Below are 19,957 nucleotides of genomic sequence, written 5' to 3' on the forward strand. Positions count from 1 at the left end.
AAAAAAAAAGACAAAAAGTTACAGTTTGAGATATAAATGATTTCAAAAGTGACGGTTATAATTAGTAAAAACAGACTTTGTCATTATGAAAATGAAATTTAATGAAAGCTAATGGATTTATAGTATCCATCCATCGTGTTTTAGTAATACTGTTGAAAGCTTTTAGTAATTAAAATACAAAGATGAGTTTACTTGATGAAGAATTTATTTAAACACAGTTTATGTACTTTATAGATGCTGAACCAGAAAATGTAAAAATGTCCTCTGAAATAACAAAACACAACAGCTGATTTGATTTTTTTATTTGCATAAATACAATAAATACTTTTTTAAAAATGAGATAAAAAAAAAACATCAAGCAAGCAGAATTTTTTTTAATGTGATGTTGGAAGAACCAGAGTTCCTCTGGCAGGACGTTCACAGTTGGAGAACCTCAAAGAAAAACCCGTTCGTCTTTATTTCAGTGCAATAAGACTTTCTTCTTTCATAGTCTGCACTTTCCTAAATTATCACCTGTTTAACGTCACTTTAATTTTAACATTTTGTCTCATAATGCCCTTGTGTTTATTTTCATATTTTGCTTTACTTTAATCTTTGCTGTCAATATTTTAGACTTTTATATCACATCATGTCTTATTTTTATTCATTCAAAAGTCTGTTTAATATTTTCACTTCAGTTTAATCCCTAACTCCTCACTGTCAGTGGTTTAAAATCTTATTTTCAGTTTTTATTTCATTTTGAAAGCTTTATGTTTCCATATCCTGTGAATCAGGGCTATGCTTTATTTTAATTTCTACTTTACCATAGAAACGACTGGGTTTCAGTCTCATATCCACATTATGAGCCAATTTAATTCAAAATCAACTCACAAATCTGCTCTATCCTGTCTGTTCTTTGCACAGTAAATTGGACCAAAAATGCCCCAAAAATGTTTAAATGTGGCTTTTTTTTTCCCCAATAGGAAGTCTTTATATAACCTAAAACAACCTAAAGATATCTAATATGTAACACTGGGTGCAATTAAAAGGGGTTTCTCACAATTTTTATTTATTTATTTAAAAACAAAAAATTTGGTTTGTTCTGTTTGCTCAGTGCTGTCAGTGGAAGCAGGGGGCTGACCCTTTAAAGTGACAGAAAGGAGAAATGACAACATTTAACCGTTAAATATTAACCGGTAGCCTGCAGTGGGTAATGCACAAGTACAAAGTCAGCCTGCAGTGTGTGCTGTTGTTAAATTGTGTTTTAGCATTTATCATAAACCCCCACAGAGGTCAACAGGGCAGTTCAGCTGAAGTTAGAGGGTCACTTTGAACCTGAAGCAAAAACCTCGTTAGGACACGATTAACATTAACGACTCTTTACGGGCGTTGGTCTGTAATAATATGACAGGGTATCAGGACCACCAGAGGTTAGAAAAGTCTGAATACTGAAGATGAAACTCGACAAGTTTATGAGAAAATGTTGGAGGATGAGTCTGTAGTTTGTCTCCTGTAATGATATGACTGGAAAACCTTTCACGAGTTACTGATCCACAAGTTTAGATACAAAAACTTCTTTCAGGCCTTGAAAAGGGAAGTGACCACTGCCTGATTTAAAAAAAACACTTTAGTATAAATTTGACAGTTTTGTCTGGAAACTGACTTTTCCTCATAAATTTGAATTTTTTGTGTCATAAAACTTCCAGGTTTTTCTGGTAAATCTGGGAGTCTTTTTTAATAATGATATGTTTCAGTTTTTCTGAGGTTTCCCTCCTCACTCAGTCCCTAAATTGGTTTCTGTTTTTATTTCTTTGCCTTCAGTAATTCACTGTCATGGTAAATGGACATTCAGCAGGAGAAAAATGTGGATAAAAAATAATAAATGTGAATAAATAATCTGTTTAGAAAGGTTCAGAAGTCGCTGATTAACCGTCACATATTCAGGAAGGGCTGACAGCATCTCTGGCTGCTGTTACTGTTAATAAACTGTTAATAAACAGAGAGATGTTTGTAAACAGGGCTCAGAGAGCAGCTGATGTCACAGTGCATGAACGTTTTTTTTCACCTGGATCATAAAATAAGGGAGAAAGGAAAGAAAATCTGTCCACAGAAAAGCTGTAACTGTTTCTCCCCTAGAGAAATAAACCGTCCTCATGGGGCTAAAAGGAGTGCATGAAGTGCACAAATGTTACTGGACTCTAGAGAAGCTGTTAACGTCCACATCCTGTAACATCTGCAGCAGAAACATCTGACAGCGACTTCTGAAAGCACAGAAGAGGATTTACGGCAAAAAAGACAAAATAAAAAAACCTCCCAGCTGACGTCAGACCTGAACCAGCAAGTCACCGACTCAGAGCCCGTACACTGGAGGAGAAATACATTCATGTATATCACTCTCCACTAGCTCAGCAGATATCGTTAGCGGGGCCCCGAGGCCCCGAGGCCCCGAGGCCTTTGGTGCTCAGTCCTGTTTTTAAGTGTTTATGTGGGAGAGCTGCTCCTCCCCGACTTTAACGTGAAACTCCTGCAGCTATGCACACTTGGCAGTTGGCAGGCAGAAGGCCATGGTGGAGGGAGGCACCAGGATGTCAGTGAAGATGGGTCGGTATCCGACCGGAAGAGGGGGGGCGCTCTGCTCCAGCAAATCCAGCACGGCCCCTTTGATGTCCCTGGAGACGTCGCCACGGATGTCCAGCAGTACGGACACGTGCTCGTCGCTGAGAGAACAAACACAACATGTTCCTCTAGATTACTCTCACAAGGAGGGACACCGATGCAGGCAAAGCAGGAGTGTGTGTCTGTGAGAGGAACAGTGCTGTATGAATGTGTGTGTGCTTTAAACACTCTGGACTGGAGAGACTTATTATATTACTAAAGCCTAGAAACGAGGAAGGAAACGGGCAAAAATGCTGACTGTGCTAACTCGACGGGCTCAGTGTCACAGCTCTGAGTGTTGTTCTTATTTCAGCTGCAGCCTGCTGGGCTTTAACAGTCTGAGAGGCAGCAAAGACTAAAAAAGATGTACGGTCCACGAGCACAGATAGGCTGCCTGTTTTTGGACCATATTCTAAGACGTATAGAACAATAAAGTTGCATCTAACAATCTGTATTTATTACTGATGCTCACCAAAGGAAGACACAGACTTTGGATGCTCTTGAAAAACCTCTTTTCTTACTCACGTCCCTCTCAGTGATACTAAATATCACAAGCCGGCATTCTGTCGTCTGAAAAACATGACTGGTTATGAATCCATCTCAGACACAACCTGAAGGCTGCCTAAGAACTGGCTAAATCTGAGCACTCGTCACTTCTTTCAGCTTCATTTGCTGTGAAACCAACGACATTCAGGGACGTAAACTATGGCAGCTTTATGTTGTATGAATATATTAGCACTGTTGGTATGAATTCTTTGTAAACATCAAGCTTAACAGCTACATTATAAGCAGCAGTCAGGGCGGAGGAGGTGCTGATTACCTGATGTCAGGATATTTGGCTGCAAGTCCGGACACCTCCAGGGTGAGCATGGTGGGGTCTTTGAGTCGGATGAATTCGGCCAGGACGGGGATCAAGGCCACGGGATTCACTTCAGGCACTGACCCCTCACCTTCCTGCTCAGACAGACAGGTGTGATGCTGTGAGTGATGGAGCGCACACAGGTGTGAAGGCTTTGTGGAAACAGATTCAATTAACCCATCACGTGTGTACAACAATGGGAACGTATCTAAACTTGTGCGTGTATAAAAATATCTTAAATGGAGCTCCAAAGTTCTCAGTGTTAAATCACTCAATCAATAATAATAAAATAGTCACATGATTAAAGCGATAAATGAAATAAACTGTCAATTAAAGAATTATTTCTCCTCAGTGTGTTTTTATCAAACTTATTTTACCTCCTTTAAAAATGATTTTTCTACTAGCTCATTTATTTATTTTTTTCATTTTACTACATTTTTATTTCACCAACTACCTTTTGTCCATGTTTGTCTCATAATGCTGTAAATTTGTTTTGTTTTTTTAAACTTTGTCCATTTCTTTATTTCTAAATTATTGTCTTTTAAAATCTTTTTATTGTATTATATAATATTTGATAAATTATGTTCATTTCTATCTAATTCTTTTTTATTTCACAATGACAAATTAATTCACATGACTTCTATTTTACAACATTTTTGTGTATTTAATCTCTTACTTTAAAATTTTTAATGACATTTTCATTTTATGTTGCCAGGGAGATTTTTATTTCAAAAATATTATTTGACTCCATTTCATTTCATTTTTATTTATTTTAAAATGTTTTTTTGTATCTGTTAAATGTAGTTAATATCGACCCTTTTGGGCTTCCATACTCTTGATCGATGACAAAAAATAAAACACATTTTCAAACAGCAGCTCCTGTCGTACTCGTGATGCTGCTTAGTGGTGCATAAAGTGACAGTGATAATAATAATAATATAATATTTGTATCCACCAGGCTGTGGAAGACTTCTCTGAACAGCTGGTCGTCCTGAAGCATCTGCTGAGCCAGCTGCTTCCTCTCCTCGCCGCTACGACACGCCAGCCTCTTCTGCATCAGCGCCCTGACGTACTCCACCACCATCAGCCACTGGGCCTCTTCCTGCAGACGCTGCACACACATACAAATGAGCAGGTAACACGTGAGGTGTAGATCTACAGTAGAAAATACACATACGCTGATTTATGCATGTTTCTATTTATTTATTGTGGTTCAGCAGGTATCTGTCTTTGTATATTAGTTACACTTTCTTTGGTTAGCCTCCAGAGCATTTATACAGTAACACAACTAAACCAGTCTCTGAATCGGTTACCTGCCGACAGGGAGGACGAACACGCCCGTACAGCTCCAGGTGACGCTCCAGAACACGGCAAAGTTTGGGTGTTGGGTCTCCCTGGGCCAGCCAGGGTCGGGTGAACAGGCCCGGGAGGAGAGGCTTCAAGTCCAACAAGAGCTGATCCATCACGAGCCGGCACGCCCGTCGCACCGCCCGGTCCAGAGCCGCCAGAGGGTTTGGAGGAGTGCGAGAGAACTGGCCGGCCGACTGGGACGACTGCTGCTGCTGCAGGCTCTCTGTGGACTTCCTGCATCGACAGTGAAGACAGCGACTCTGAGCCCACACAGGTCTCTGCTGCTGAAATCAGCCTGCCTGCTCACTGCAGTGACTTGGTAGGTCTCAGTCTAACAATGGCTGCATACATTTGATTGTTCCAGGTTCCCTGCTGGGCAGCACGGTGGCGTGGTGCCTCACAGTTGGAATAATATCTAGAAGGCCTGGGTTCAATTCCACCTTGAAGCCTCTCTCTCTCTCTCTCTCTGTGTGGAGTTTGCATGTTCTCCCCGTGTCTGTGTGAGTTTCCTCCCACAGTCCAAAGACCTGCACTTACTGGGGTTAATTGGTCACTCTAAACTGCCCACAGGTGTGAATGTGGGTGTGAATGGTTGTCTGTCTCTGTGTGTTAGCCCTGCGACAGGCTGGCAAACTGTACAGGTGTACCCTGCCTCTCACCCTATGTCAGCTGGGATAGGCTCCAGCCCCCCCGCGACCTTGAACAGGATAAGTGGAAGAGGATGGACGTTCCCTGCTTTTCTTTGTCTGCAGTAAACACAAATAGTTTTTTGGCCTTCAAATCAAGCATTTCCAGGCCATCATTTTGATCTCTGCCACAGTGAATTTTGAGCTGCTTTTCACTTTTTCTTTGACACTTTCTGGATTTCACAATAAAGCAACTCCTTCGTAATTCTGAAGCCCTCCATGCGAGACAGAGAGCTAGTGGCAAGACCACCATCTTTACGAGGTTGCTGAAGATGCTGGCTGAAAATATATCCGTGCACATGAAGCAGCTGCAGCCGTGAAAAAGGGTAAACCGTGGTGCTTCGAGGCTTCTGAAACTAGGAGCAAATACTGTATGCAGGGATTCACTGCTGAAACCTTTGCGTTGTGATGGTCTGCTTCTTTGAACTTTTCCATGCTGATGGGTGGAGCAGACATCAGGTCAAAACTCCACCCTTCCTCAGACCTTCTTTCTCACACATCTTTGCTTTGTGCCACTCAGCACGTCCACCACGATACACACAGGCCATCACCACTGATGATTACATTTCAAAAACTGCATTCACAGAATGAGCTATTAACTAGATGTAATAACAACTCAATCTGTGCATCAGGATTATGACCAAAGCATAAACATAGAAAATCAAGGCCCTGCCTGCAGCACTCACATGCAGCTGAATGCAGCGAGACTGCGCTGCTTCACTTCAGAGCTTCCCTGTTTTCAAGCATCAAAATAATCCAGTGATATTTGTCTGTGAACACAATTTCACAGAGCAAGAAATGAAAAGTGACCAATCACAGCAGCCCCAGTTCCTCCTTTGCTTTCTGCCCCCAAAATGGCAAATGATTGATCGATTCATATGAGCAAGATTCCAGTGAGTGTGTGTGCGTCCTGTAGCAAGCAGAAACCAGTGTGTGTGTGTGTGTGTGTGTGTGTGTGTGTGTGTGTGTATGGTGGCTGCTTACATCTACACACACCTGCACCTGTGAGCACGGCCAGTCATTCTTGGAACGTTTGGCTGATGTTCCACTAGAAACTTACTTGAGGATGATGCAGTTGCTGATGGAGGCCAGCAGATAGTGGAGGTAGAACTTATTCCGGTTGTTGCTCAGATCCCCGCGATGCTCCTTCCCAAATTCCACCAGAGCTTCACGAAACCTGGAGGTTAATGGAAATGTAATGATTCGCACAATTAATGCAGGATGCAGCTTCTGAAAAACACTGAATTGGACCCCGTTTTCCCTTCAGAACTGCCTCAGTTCTTCATGGCACAGAGTCAGCAAGGTGCTGGAAATATTCCTGAGAGATTTTCGTCCGTATTGACATCACAGCATCACACAGTTGCTGCAGATTGGTCGGCTGCACATCCACGATGTGAATCTCCCGCTCCACCACATCCCAAAGGCCATGTGAATACAGTGAACTTACTGTCACATTCAAGAAACCAGTTTGAGATGATTTGAGCTGGAAGCAGCCATCAGAAGATGGTACGCTGTGGTCATAAAGGAGTGGACATGGTCAGCATCAAGTGTACCAAGAAGATATCCTCCACATATTAAAGCACCACCAGTTCTTAGCTGACAGGAGTGCTGTGGTCTTCTGCTGCTGCTGCCCATCGGCTTAAAGGATCAATGTATTTTTGTGCATTCAGAGATGCTCTTCTGTGTACCTTGGTTGGTTGACTTAGGGAGGAATAAAACTGCTAACAAGCCCATTAACATCACGGGAGAGGAGGTGGAAATGGTGGACAGCTACAGGTACCTGGGCGTTGAACAGGTGTACCTAATGAAATGGCTGGTGAGCGCATGTCGCAGCATGAGAGAGAGGATAGCAGTCACAACCAAACTTAGGAGCACACAGAGGAAGAAGAAGTAACCTCTGTGGGACTCCACTGCTTAAAGGAGCACAGCCTCCATAGTTATCTGGTCTACAAGAACCTTCACCAGGGTAAACTGGCCTAAGCAGCTAAAACAAAGGCAGGTACAGTTCAGGCTGGTACGAGCACAGCTTGCATGGACACACACCTGTTTAGGAGGTTCTCCATCTCATACAGTCCCATCTGTATAGTCTGATCTCGCAGGGACTCTCCGATCATCAGGGCCACCCGAGCGTTCTCCTCCAGCATCTACCACAGTCACCACACACATCCACACAAGATATACACCATAATACATCTACCACCTCCCCACTCTAACTCCACACAGGATGCTGGGAGCAGGGAGCCTGAAGTTAGTTTAAGAGGAGAGGCTCAAAAAATGCTGGAAAATAAATTCAATTTTATCTCCCCCACCCTGGACGGCCTGAACCTCCATCACCTTTCATAGTATGAAGGTAAAACTTTGAATATGCTAAAGTTATCGTACAAATGAATTAGCTGATCCTGTAGGGGATTCTCCTCAGACCTTTTTGGGGGGGGCCTTGTGGCTTTCTATGAGTAAGCTCCAAAACAGCACAGGATCCACGCCGCATGTGAGATGTTCATTTAAAGGTTTATTACAGAAACTTTTGTGTAAATATGTTCCACATTATGGGTCTGTGGCTGTATTTATTGGGTGTTTTTACAGCACTCGTTACCTGTGTGATGATTGTGGGCAGGCTCGTTTGGTAGAACCCTTCATGGTCTGTATCTGGCTCCTGATCCCTCTGCCAGTCTTGCAGCTCCACCTGTAGAGCTTTGTGCATCCACTCAGATACACTCTTCTATAGCAGCAAACACACACACACACACACACACACACACACACACACACACACACACATTGAATGTGCTTAATGTAACACATTTGCTTACTATGTGAGGGCTCTGATTTCTGGGGCCTCTCCTCACAAAGGTCACATTTTGTGTAACCTTGAACAAACTCACCCGAACACTCTGCACGTATTTGTTCTGCAGCTGCTCGAGTCCCTCTGCGGAGATCAGGGGTCCCAGCTCTTCTCTCTCCATCTCAGTCACCAGCTCCGGCTGACCCATCATGTCTGGGCTGCAGAAACAAGTTTGCCCCGCTCAGCTTTTAGTGGTTAAAGCTTTAAATTCGAGCAGACTCTTTGTGACCCTTTGTGGCCTAACAACAGCTTCTTGTGATGTTATTGGCTGAATGTGGGTTTGTGGAGCTCACAAGGGGTGATAGGTTTAAAGGTTTTTTAAAAAGGTTTTTTAAAAAAGTCCATATGTTTACAATTGTGCCACTTGTTTTTTGTAATGAATTAACTGATGACCTGCTCTACCTCCTGAGCCACTGCCACCCAAACTGCTGCTTTGTGTGGCTTAAAACCAACCTGAAAAACTCATTTAATGCTAAACGAATGAAAGTGGAATGAAAGTGTGAACTAAAGTGAACCTGAAGGTTCATGGTGATCTGCAGGGTTAACCGAGACCAAGAAGAGAATTCATTCACACAAATTAGGATTTGTGAATTTTGCTCTAAGTCCAAATTCATGGTAAATTATCCTTAATGGCACTTCTGTAAAACACGATTTATTTAAGAGCAAACAGGATAAAATACAGATTTCTGTGCACAGCGTGAGCCTCACCTGCTGTAGATGTGCAGCACCCAGTTGAGCACAGCGAAGATTTCCCCGCTCTCCAGGTCCCAGCTGCTAACCTAGGCCACAAATGTTACTTACATGTGGACAGTGAAGCAGTCAGTGTTTAAAAAAAGTGACACGCACAGCAGAAGACGGATCTGTAGTGTACACGATGAGGTGGCATTGTTTACTTCACTGACCTGTGTCAGGTGGGCATGTAAACAGCGGTGGCTGGCCCTCAGGTAGGCACCGGTCAGCCGGTAGTGTGGCGGGACGCAGTGCTCCAGTAGGTGGCGTACGGTGGTCAGGTCGGCCATGATGCCGTGCTGCAGTGCAGAGAGGTGGCCTGCCAGGCCCGGGCCACGTGTGTGCAGATAGGAAACACTGCGAAACCGCGCAGCCACAGACTCCTCTAGTACCTGAGGGAGGGAGTGCGAGGAAAGGCACAGCGTGTCTTTTTATATTCAAAAGGACAAACTTGGTAAAAGTGTTTTGATCAGGTGGTGCTGACCTTGAAGAAGCACGCCCTCCAGCAGCGAGGTCGTCCAGGGGGTAGGGGCCTGCTGTTGCCTCCAGCAACCCCCCTCTCCTCCAGCAGAGTGTGGTCCAGCGCCTCCTCCCGCTCCACTATCCTCACAGCTGAGACGAACGGTGTGGGGTTTTGTCGGGCTAGAGCCAGAGCACTGCTCACCACAGCCCACAGCTCCTTCCCTGCAGCGGCAGCACGGATGTGGAGAGTGAAGAGATCAGGTTTCAACCAGCAGACTTTGTGCTTTCATCAGGACCCCTGAAGCTTGGATCTGGACATTTTTATTAATGCTGCTATTGGCCAGCATCACTCCTCCACTGATACCGCTTCTCCTGTACGCTTCTGTGTTTGTGCTTTAGAAAAGTCAAATAAAAGCTTAATCCTTAAACAGGGTGGATATTAAATATACTCCAATGTTATCATTTGCTTTGTTCTATAAATAAAGATTATATTTGAAGCTTTTTCCCTGCACCAAACTGTTTGCTGCAGCTGCAATTAAGTCAATTAAAACGTGCTTTAACAAAAAACGATTAAACTGATTTTACCGTGAAGCCATTTCCCAAAGAGCTCCTTACCCAGCGCGTCCACCAGGTGCCTGATTCCAGAGAAATATTTGGCCACCACCTCCTGGTCTTCAGGGCTGAGCGCTCCTCCTGCAGCCCTGCTGAGCTGCCACAGAATGTCATCCTGCAAGTACTCCAGGTCCATTAGCTTGGCGTGGGCCTCCAAGAGCCGCCGGGAGTCCACCAGGCGCTCGGTCTCCAGCACCATGCCACGCACTGCAAAGGGCAATGGAGAGTGTGTGAAGGTGGTGGTTTATATGGAATTAAAATGACTTTCCAGTCTTGGCTCTGTATGACGTCACTGTGGGCACACGTCCCTAATATGCTCATTGCTGGCCCACAGCTGACTCACCAGAGTAAAGCCGTGGCAGGTTGCTGACGGCGGCGAGGAGCTGACTGTGGTTTGCAGACACCTCCCTCAGCCTCTCCAGAGATCTCCCCCCCTCCGTGTTTCGATCAGACTCTAGTCCAGCTTTCTTCAAATCATGCGACACTTCCTTCAGCTCAGTCCGGGCCTCGCGGAGCTGCTCCAGACCCCAGCCCACCCCCTCCAGGTATGACTGGACCATAGACTGGAAAGAAAGGGACGCAGTGTTATTGATAAGTATATTTAAAAATATGGCGGTGGTAGCAACATATCCTTAAAGGGGACCTATTCTGCTCATTTGCAGCAAACTAAAGCAGCTTTGCATGATTCACAGTTTAACAGAATCCTTGACTTTATTCAGGGGTTCCTGTTTCTGAAATAAACCATTTTACATCCTTTTCCTTCCCTTTAATCCATCTTTCTTCTGATTGGCTGCCTTTTGTAAACACAAGGTTCAATCAGCACATGGGTGGGGCTTAAGATGACAGGAATATCCCTTCTCACTGACATCATACAGAGCAAAGAGTGAAACAGATTTTAAGGTGTAATTAGACTCTCCTTTGCAGTATAGTTTGATTTCAGTCACTTTGGAGGGTTTTCCAGCATGAACGGCCTGTTTAAAGCCAAAGCATCTCAGTCCAGACTTTGACTCGGCTGCTCCACAACTTGCTGCTGTGTTTTCGATATTCGTCATGCTGCATAACCTGAGCGAGCTTCAGGACATGAACTGATGGGCGGACGTCCTCCTTCAGGATTTTCTGGTAGAGAGCAGAATTCATGGTTCCATCAGTGACTGCAGGTCGTCCTGAGGCAGCAAAGCAGCTCCAGACCATCACACTCCCACCACCATGTCTGACTGTTGGTCTGATGTTCTTTTATGAAACCCTGTGTTAGTTTCTGCAGACTAACAGGACTCAAACCTTCCAGAAAGTTCAGCTTCTGTCTCATCAGTCCACAGAATATTTTCCCAGAAGTCTCGGGGATCATCCAGATGTTTGTCAGCAGATGTGACGAGCCTTTGTGTTCTTGTTGGCCAGCAGTGGTTTTTTCTCCTTGAGGCCATCTTTGCCCAGTTTCTTTGTTGGATCATGAACTCTGACCTTAACTGAGCCAAGTGAGGCCTGCAGTTCTTTAGATGCTGTTCTGGGTTCTTCTGTGACCTCCTGGATGAGTCCTGGATGCTCTTGGTGTATTTTTGGTAGGTCGGCCGCTCCTGGGAAGGTTCCCCACTATTTTCTCCATGTGTGGTTCTCTGGAGTCCCAAAGCCTCAGAAATGGCTCTGTAACCCTTCTCAGATCTTTTAGCGTCACTTTGTCAGATTCTTGATTCAGCAGGTCTGGCAGTCATCAGGCCTGAGTGTGGATGGTGAAACTGAACTCAGCTTTCCAAAAAATGCATCTAATCACAGTTAATTCACGATTTAACAAAAGGAACAATTACTTTTCCACACAGGGGCAGGTAGGATAGGTTTGGGTGTTTTTTCCTCTTAATAAATGAAATCATCCTTTAAAAACTGCATTTTGTATTTACTCAGGTTATTTTGTATGTAACAGAAAATAAGAGAAGGACAGGTTCCTTTCATGGGAAACTGCTCTATTATTGTGCGTTCATGCGTATTGGCGGCCTGTGTTGTCACCTTCAGTCTGGTGTGAATGGAGGCTGTCCTCTGACTCTCTCTCTTCCTGTATTGACCGAGTCGCTCCAGATGTTCAGGCTGACAGAAAACACCCGACGCCCACTTCAGGGCAGCGCCGCGGGCCAAACGCTCTGCCCTCTCCACCTCTGGCCACACCTCAGCCTGTGGCAGCATGTCTGACAGAAAAACAGAACAATCAAATATCAGGCGGGGAGATTAGCTGGAGCCAATCAACAGGTTTGGTTTAATATCACGCTGTTTTCAGTAAGACTTGAAACTAGTGACTGAGACGACAAACTATTAAAGATTTTACTGACGTCATGGAGGGAGCGAGCAGCACGGTCATTTCTTTCTAATGTGAGCTTCACAAGTTTCTGCCAAACTCTTTGAATTGCTTTAAGTGTAACGTATGCAGGAGGCACCGACAAGGAATAAAAAAATATATTCACGGATCTGCTGAGCGTTGCAATCCTAAAAAAAAATGCAATGTACTTTTTTCTTTTTTTTGGAACTCTTTATTTAAGTTTGCACAATTAACATTACCAGAGACAAGTGATTAAACCCACACAAACCAAAGAGAGAAAAAATAAATAAATAAACCCCACAGATTTCCTTTTTTGTTGGAGCCCGTTTCCAAAACTTTCTATTATGTATATAGTTTAAGGACAGAGGTATACTTTAACCATGTTCCATCTCTGATTAAAAAGATCCGTTTTCATTTGTCATTTTTTCCATCATATACACCTTTTTTAGTCTCTGTTTCCACTCAGTTACAGTTGGTGATTTCACATTCTTCCAGTTCACAGTTATAATTTTCTTGGCAATTAACAATAAAATACATAGAATATATCTTTGGTCAGCATTGAAAACATCGTCTGGCCTTGAGTGACTGCTCTATCTACCAGTAGCTGGTGTTTTTCCTCCCCTGGTATCTCTGCCAATTCCTTTCTGGACCTCGCTCATGTGTTGTAGTAGCTGCTACGATGCCTGACAGGAGTTTCCACATTGTACTGAGGCAGGCTATTGACCTGTAGCTGGATGGGACCGGTCCCTTCTGGCCTTCAGCCATTCTGGGCATGTCTTAGCCTCTAGCAGCTGGTTCATTTGTGCTTCCAGGTATTCATGGAGTGCAGTTAGCTTCTTTAGCCAGTAGGTGTGAATCATATCAGGGCCTGGAGCCATCCAGCTCTTCATATCTGAGACTCTTTCTTGGATGTCTGCCACTGTGATGGTTACTGGAGCCTGTTCAGGGAGGTTGCTGTGGTCTGCTCTTAGATCCACTAGCCACTGAACATTTATTCTCCTGGCTTCTATCTCTCTGCTATACCTCTTAAAGTGATTAGCCAAGGCTGTGAGCCTGTGCTGGGCAGTCTCAGTGATCGACAGCCTGTTGTACTTCTTAGGCACCGTTTTCTTCATCACAGGTTTCTGCAACTCTGATGGCTGACTGACTTTGCTCCGTGCTGCCTCGATCTTAGCCTCTAGTCTTCTTTTCCATGGAGGGTACACGGAGGGTCATTCAGATATGATTCAAACAAAATGTCTAATTTTAAAAATATATTTAACTTTTCAGGCAATTTCACTTCTATGCAGTAATACCATCACCACCACAAAAGGACGAGCGGTGCATTTTAATGAAAAATGAGAGAAATTAATGACTTCACTGCAGTTTTCACACTTGGCAAAGCCATCCGGTGGGCCAGTTTTGGCCCCTAGGCCACATGTTTGACATCCCAGCTCTACAGGACACAGGGAGTGCACAGAAGGATGCTCTCCTCATTATGAAAATGATCTTCCAAGAGTTTCAAAAAGTTTTGACTTTGTTAAACATCAGTAACTAAAATTGAAATCAGTGACAAAACTAAAATATTTGAATTCACTTAATAACAGCTGTAAGGACAATCAAATAGCACAAAGCTAAAATATTCAACTTCTATAAATGTTAGTAAGTTCATCAACTTTTTTTATGTTTACACTGTGCAGGAGCATTAATCTTTCCCCCCCAAAAAACCAGAGCTTGCAGTCAGCCAGAACAACATACTGTATGCAGCAGTGAGGACTCAGCTCTCTGTTCGAGAACGAGTTAATAACACGCTACAATACACAAGATACTTATGGTATTCTGATGTTCTTTACAGCAAAAGATGATCTACTTCCTCTGTGACAAACACACAAAACACGTAATAAAACTTAAAGTGCCAGCGGAGGTGAGCAAACACGACATGTTAAATGTTCTGTACTTACTGGGTGGGACTATAGTTCAGGGCTATTACCATCATGAGATTAGCTGCTTCCCTACAGGGAACAGTGTTTGTTCATAATTAGACAAACTGGAGGAGTCCTTTTAAATGTCACAGATTTAAAATGATTTGAAGGAAGTTTTGAGATGTGGTCACAACCTTTCCCGTGAAGGAGAAGCTGGAATTGGCTCGAGGATCTGCAGAGAGAAGCTTCCCTCCCTCGCAGCGTCATTATTTCTGTCACAGCAGCTCTGCCTCAGAGAAATGCTTGTGCAGAAATGTGCAGTGATGAGGTTTGTTCCCAGCTGGGAAGCCGCCTGTCAAGAACAATTATGGATTGCCTCACTTAATGTTTTTTTTTTTTTATTGCTTTCTCATTTACCAGCACCAGAAAAGTACACTCTGATTTTGTTACAGCTCCCAAGGCTGCCCCCAAATAGTCCCCATAATTTTCTCTGAATGTTCAGCATCGAGCTACGCTGCATTCAGCGGGGAAAAAACTACAGGCATCTTATGAAATCTTTATTTTAGAGAGGTGTTATAACTTTAACTTATTATACTATTAACACCGCTTCATCTTTAAAGCTGGACTATTCATAATGTGAAGAAGGCAGGAACAGAGGAAAGATACTACAGATACAATCTGAAAAACACCCATTTAGAGCTGTGCCATGATTCACACTTTATTAGAATATCACAGATGCACTTTGCAAATAAATCTTCAGATTACAGATTACAGATTGGTACTGCTGGAGTCAGACAAATATCATCCTAATCATAGATAAAATAAAGAAAGGTACCAAACTTGCCAGTTTTATGCAGTAATGAACTCATAGCTGTCTTTATACGGACTTCCATCACAAACATGAACGGTTAATTACAATTTTGACATGCATAACTTTTCATAAATGTAAACAAATAAAGGTTTAAAAGAAATCCATGGAGGAGTTATCAGCTGCCATCCCATAAGTACACTGCACCTAGATGGCTGATGTTGGCAAACACGTGTGGTTTGTGTACGATCAGTGTTATGTCTCGTTTAGTCTCGGTGGGAGATCTTCTCCCGACCCTAAGTCTGAACCCACAGATCTGCTGACATAACAAATGAAGTCTTTCAGCTGCTTCCATCTCGCTCTGTCCCCATCTCTGTCACACCAACACTGTCCTCCTTCACTACATCCACAAATCTTCTCTGAGGTCTTTTCCTGCTGCCTGGCAGCTCCATATTCAACGTCCTCTGTCTAATACATCCACTCCTCTGCACATGCTCAGCCTTTCTCTCTAACTTTCTCTGCAAACTGCTCAGCCTGAGCTGTCCCTCCGATGTGCTCATTTCTAATCCTGCCTAATCCCAATGAAAATCTCAACATCTTTAAACGGCCTCTTGCACAACATGAACCCCAGACTCCTGGGTAAAAGCGCAGGTGATGTCAGTGGGGCGGCACAGGCAGGGCCAAGAATCAGAATTCTAGTCTTTGGTTGTGAATATTTTAACCATATAATTATTAAAAGCCAGTCATGATAAAGAGATAAGGCCTAACATTTCCCATAGCTTCCGGCTGACCCTAAATCACCCAACAAATCAGCGTTTAGGGAGCGGGACGAGCCGCCGAGCCTGAGTCAGACAGCCCTCTGTGCCCCGATGGAGGGCAGAGTCTTTGTCATCAGCCTGTCAGGTAAGCAGGATATCATATCTCATCTGTGAGTCAGCTAGAACAGAGTTAGTCACATGACTGCCTCAATTTGAATTACACAACATAATTGGTCTTAACAGAATAATGTCCTGGTTAGTGACTCAGCAGACAGTAATGTGCTGTGCTGGGTCGGCTGGCTTCCTGGGACCGTGGGGATTGAAAGGTTACAGAACTGCACTGAGGTTACATTATACAGCAGGCAGAGATTAGGCACTAACAGCCCAGGTACTGCTGGAGTCAGACATCCTCGTAAATCTGGTCCTAAAAACTGCGTATGTTTGCGTGTGTTGATATCTGATGTCTCCTTTACTCAAACAGCAGCGTCTCTGTGTCAGAGGAGGTCATGGGACACTGAGTCGCCTCCCTGTAAGACTAAATCTAAGTGCTGAAACGTCGTCATCAGCAGCAGATCTGGGGAACAATCAGCCACATGCAGGGAAGCAATGCGTGTCATGTAAACTGCTGCAACAGCGTGGCGGACAATGCAACAGTTACCTGCTGACAGGCCTGATTCTGAGAGGTTTTGCAAACACTGCAATAAATTAATTAATGCTGATGTTCAGTGGACACTAGTTTTATATGTGAAGATGCTAACAAGTTTAAAGCTGCAATGTATTATCTACTAGTTGGTTCAAAATGAGCAGAAAGCAATCCCACAAAGAGAGACAATCTTAGGTAATGTTTTCAGATGGCTGGGTTTAAAGATGGTTTTCTTACTATATATGTATGATAAGAAAAAAGCAGCAGATTGTCATATTTGAGCAGGTATAATCAAGCAGCATCCTCTGGGGCTGAGAAAAATGTGGCTAATGCAGAAGTGCCAAACGGCCACCTGAAGCCCCAAGAGTGAGTGAATCTGCAAAGGGTCCCATGTTAAAAAGCTCAAATTTACAGCAGAAACATACATTCATACAGTAGTAAAAATGTTTCCCTTTCTGTGCATAGTTTCCTGTTTCATAACAACTGAGCAAACTGATCAGTTTGGATGCTGGTAAAGCTTAAAGATGGGGATGTGACTCCTTGGGTCTGCTGGCCTCACCTCTGCTAATCTGAGAGTCTGAACTGAACTTCTCAAACACGTCTGTGCTGTTTGGACCTTTTTTAACTGGAATTATGTGACAAAGGATGTAACCTGCAGCCCACCCATGACGTTTGTGCTTTAGTGCAATCTATTATTTTATATTTCATGTAGTGTGTTATGTTACTTGGCACTAATTAGCAAGTATCTGTGTGTGTGTGTGCATCTCAGCAGCTTGCTAACCAGGCTAGTGGGATTTAACCCAGCACTCCAAAACGTAGATATGTATATCTCTTATATCTGTGTATTATTCTTCTCAGGGTATCTGAAATTTCTGATATGAAACACTGAAACCAGCAGCTGTGAAAATCTCACCCCACGGTCTCTTTAACAGCTGTGGTCGAGCTTTCAGTTACACAGCAGGACCTTTGAAACCCTCACATGTATAAATGTGTATGTACACACTGCATATGCATATACATTATGTAAACGTATATAAGTAACAACCCTAATGTACAGGTCTGAAACTGCATCAGGACCACATGAGAAAATGAAAGTTTATATCCAAACACACTGAAGAACTTAATGCAGAAACGTGGACACAGGGAGGATCCTTTACCTCACAGGCACCGTCCTCTTCAATATTTAATCAGTCGCCACAAATCAATCCATCACTGTGAGCCAGACTCCTCAGTGATGAGTGCTCATTCATTTCTCTCACAGAGAAGTAAGACTGCAGCCTCATGCACAGCTTTGTTTTGGTTATAGCTGTGAAGAGGTTTCAGAAGAAGTGGGTGTTGGCCACAGGCAAGCAGTGTGTGTGTGTGTGTGTGTGTGTTTGTGTGTGTGTCCCATTACCTTCTGGTTTGTCACCACCATTCTGCTGATCCCCAGCTGACATTGGAGTTCAGATTTTAGCCGCCCGTCCACCCGACGAGACTCCTTTTCCCCCGAGGGCCGGCGCTGAGGGTGCCCGGGGCACAGTGCTGGTGGGAGACAGTGAAGGAAGACCCTGATGAGGTAGAGGAGAGGAAGAAGCAGAAGAAGAAGAAGGAGAAGAGGAAAGGGTGGAGGAGAGAAGGCACATATCCATTCTACTGAAGGCTTTCCTCTTTTCCTCTCTCACACACACACACTCTCTCTCTCCAGACACATCCTCTGCTGAGAGGCCGGCAGGAAAGGGAGGGAGCTCGGAGGGGGGGGTTAAAGGAAGAGAATAATGCCGGAGGGTGGGGAGAGCGGGGGAGAAAGGGAGGGTATAGGGTGATGTGCTGCTTTCAGGAGCCTGTGGAGAAGATGGTAAATGCTGTTAAAGGTTTTATAGACACCAAAACAATCCCAAATAAATAGCTGTTTATTAACTTTTCCCAGAGCTTTCAACCAGAGGAATTCAGTTTCATTGTTACAACAGTCACATCAAAGCACTTTATATGGTGTGATACTAGGGAGACACCCCCAATAATCAGAAGATTCCTTATGAACAGCACTTTGGCAACAGCGGGGAGGAAAAACTCCCCTTTAACAGGAAGTGACCTCTGACAGAACCAGGCTCACAGAGTCGGGGGGAGAAGACAGGAAAAAGGACAAAACACAAACTACAGGAGAGACCAAAATGTGGCGTTAATAGTGGCACACAAACACACGGGGAGTGAAAGAAGGCAGCGAAGGACTTGATGGTATCACACGAAGTGCTTATGAAGTCTATGAGATGAACTGAGCGCAATTCGTGCCAGGCAATACAAACAGAGACGAATCCACATTTAAATTATTTCAATGTTGGCAACAAGACATCAGCTGGGTTTCCCCCACGGACTGTGGAGTCTCTCCTTATGTGACAACCAGGAAATCGAGGGCAACCTTAGTGATGCAGCATTATGTAGAGACAGGAAACACACGAGAGGGCTTCAGATACTCCGGCTGTCAGGGGCTAGCAGGACATGTTTCCAACATGACTTCATTCATGCACTCTGTTTGGTGTGCCGGCACCATGACACCATTCGCCGTGACCAGGTCCAAATGCTCATCCACTTCCTAAAAGCAAACAAGCTCTGAGGCGTCCCTTTGTTTTAAAAACCTACACATTCTTTGACTTATCCAGTTCAGGGTTGTGGTGGTACTGGAATCTGTATCAGCTGGCACACGGCGAGAGGTGGGGTGCACCCTGGACAGAGAAAGATTTTTACCTGTGGTCCCTTCAGGATCACCAGAAAGGCCCCAGCATGCTGGCAGATTCAAACCCAGGACCTTCTTGTTGTGAGGTGACAGTGTTAACCACTGCACCACAACACTGCCTGCATTTGTACCAAACCCACAAGGAAGTGCTGTATTGTGATAATAAGATACTACAAGGCTGTTGAGATATGATTGGAATGATCAGCCAGGATGTTGTATGTGATAAGGATTTTAAATTCTGGCTCTAGCAGGGGCGATCCCCGATGGTCTTCATTAAAGGGGAAAACTTGCTAGAACTCTGCTTGATTGTTCATTAATCTATTAAAAGAGCTGAGCAATAACCAGTGGTGTGACACGTGTTACCACCTGACACTGTAACCTTTGGTAAACTTCAGTCATTCAGTCTTAAGAACTGAAACCTTTGTTTGTTATGGCACTTTAAAAACATCCCATGGGACATGAAAGCATCACAAGGCAAAGATGACAAGGGGAGGGGACCAGGAAAACGATCCAGATGGTGGCACATGGGGTGAGGGGGTGGAAACAGAGTGGACCTGGTGTTCCACAGGACCCCCCCCCCCCCCCCCGGAGCCTGAGTCTCCTTGACTTGCAAAAGGAAAGTACCTAATAGAAGAAAACAATGTATAATGCATTATCTTACAAC

At 44.0% G+C, this 19,957-nt stretch overlaps 1 protein-coding gene across 1 annotated transcript; it reads right to left on the bottom strand.

Moving 5' to 3' along the window:
- Positions 1 to 287: 287 nt before the first annotated feature.
- exoc3l1 (exocyst complex component 3-like 1) lies at positions 288 to 18,230 on the bottom strand. Its single transcript, XM_030730566.1, has 15 exons — positions 17,980 to 18,230; positions 12,170 to 12,345; positions 10,518 to 10,737; positions 10,178 to 10,381; positions 9,585 to 9,784; positions 9,274 to 9,492; positions 9,080 to 9,150; positions 8,412 to 8,529; positions 8,123 to 8,248; positions 7,573 to 7,673; positions 6,590 to 6,706; positions 4,807 to 5,077; positions 4,449 to 4,604; positions 3,455 to 3,588; positions 288 to 2,696 (listed from the first exon to the last, which is right to left on the bottom strand). Exons 1-15 carry the CDS (start codon positions 18,020 to 18,022, stop codon positions 2,510 to 2,512), a joined length of 2,343 nt encoding a protein of 780 aa, XP_030586426.1. The 5' UTR covers positions 18,023 to 18,230; the 3' UTR covers positions 288 to 2,509.
- Between the last annotated feature and the right edge of the window lie 1,727 nt (positions 18,231 to 19,957).

Source organism: Archocentrus centrarchus, chromosome 6 (assembly GCF_007364275.1).
Source record: "Archocentrus centrarchus isolate MPI-CPG fArcCen1 chromosome 6, fArcCen1, whole genome shotgun sequence".
Lineage (NCBI taxonomy): Eukaryota > Metazoa > Chordata > Actinopteri > Cichliformes > Cichlidae > Archocentrus > Archocentrus centrarchus.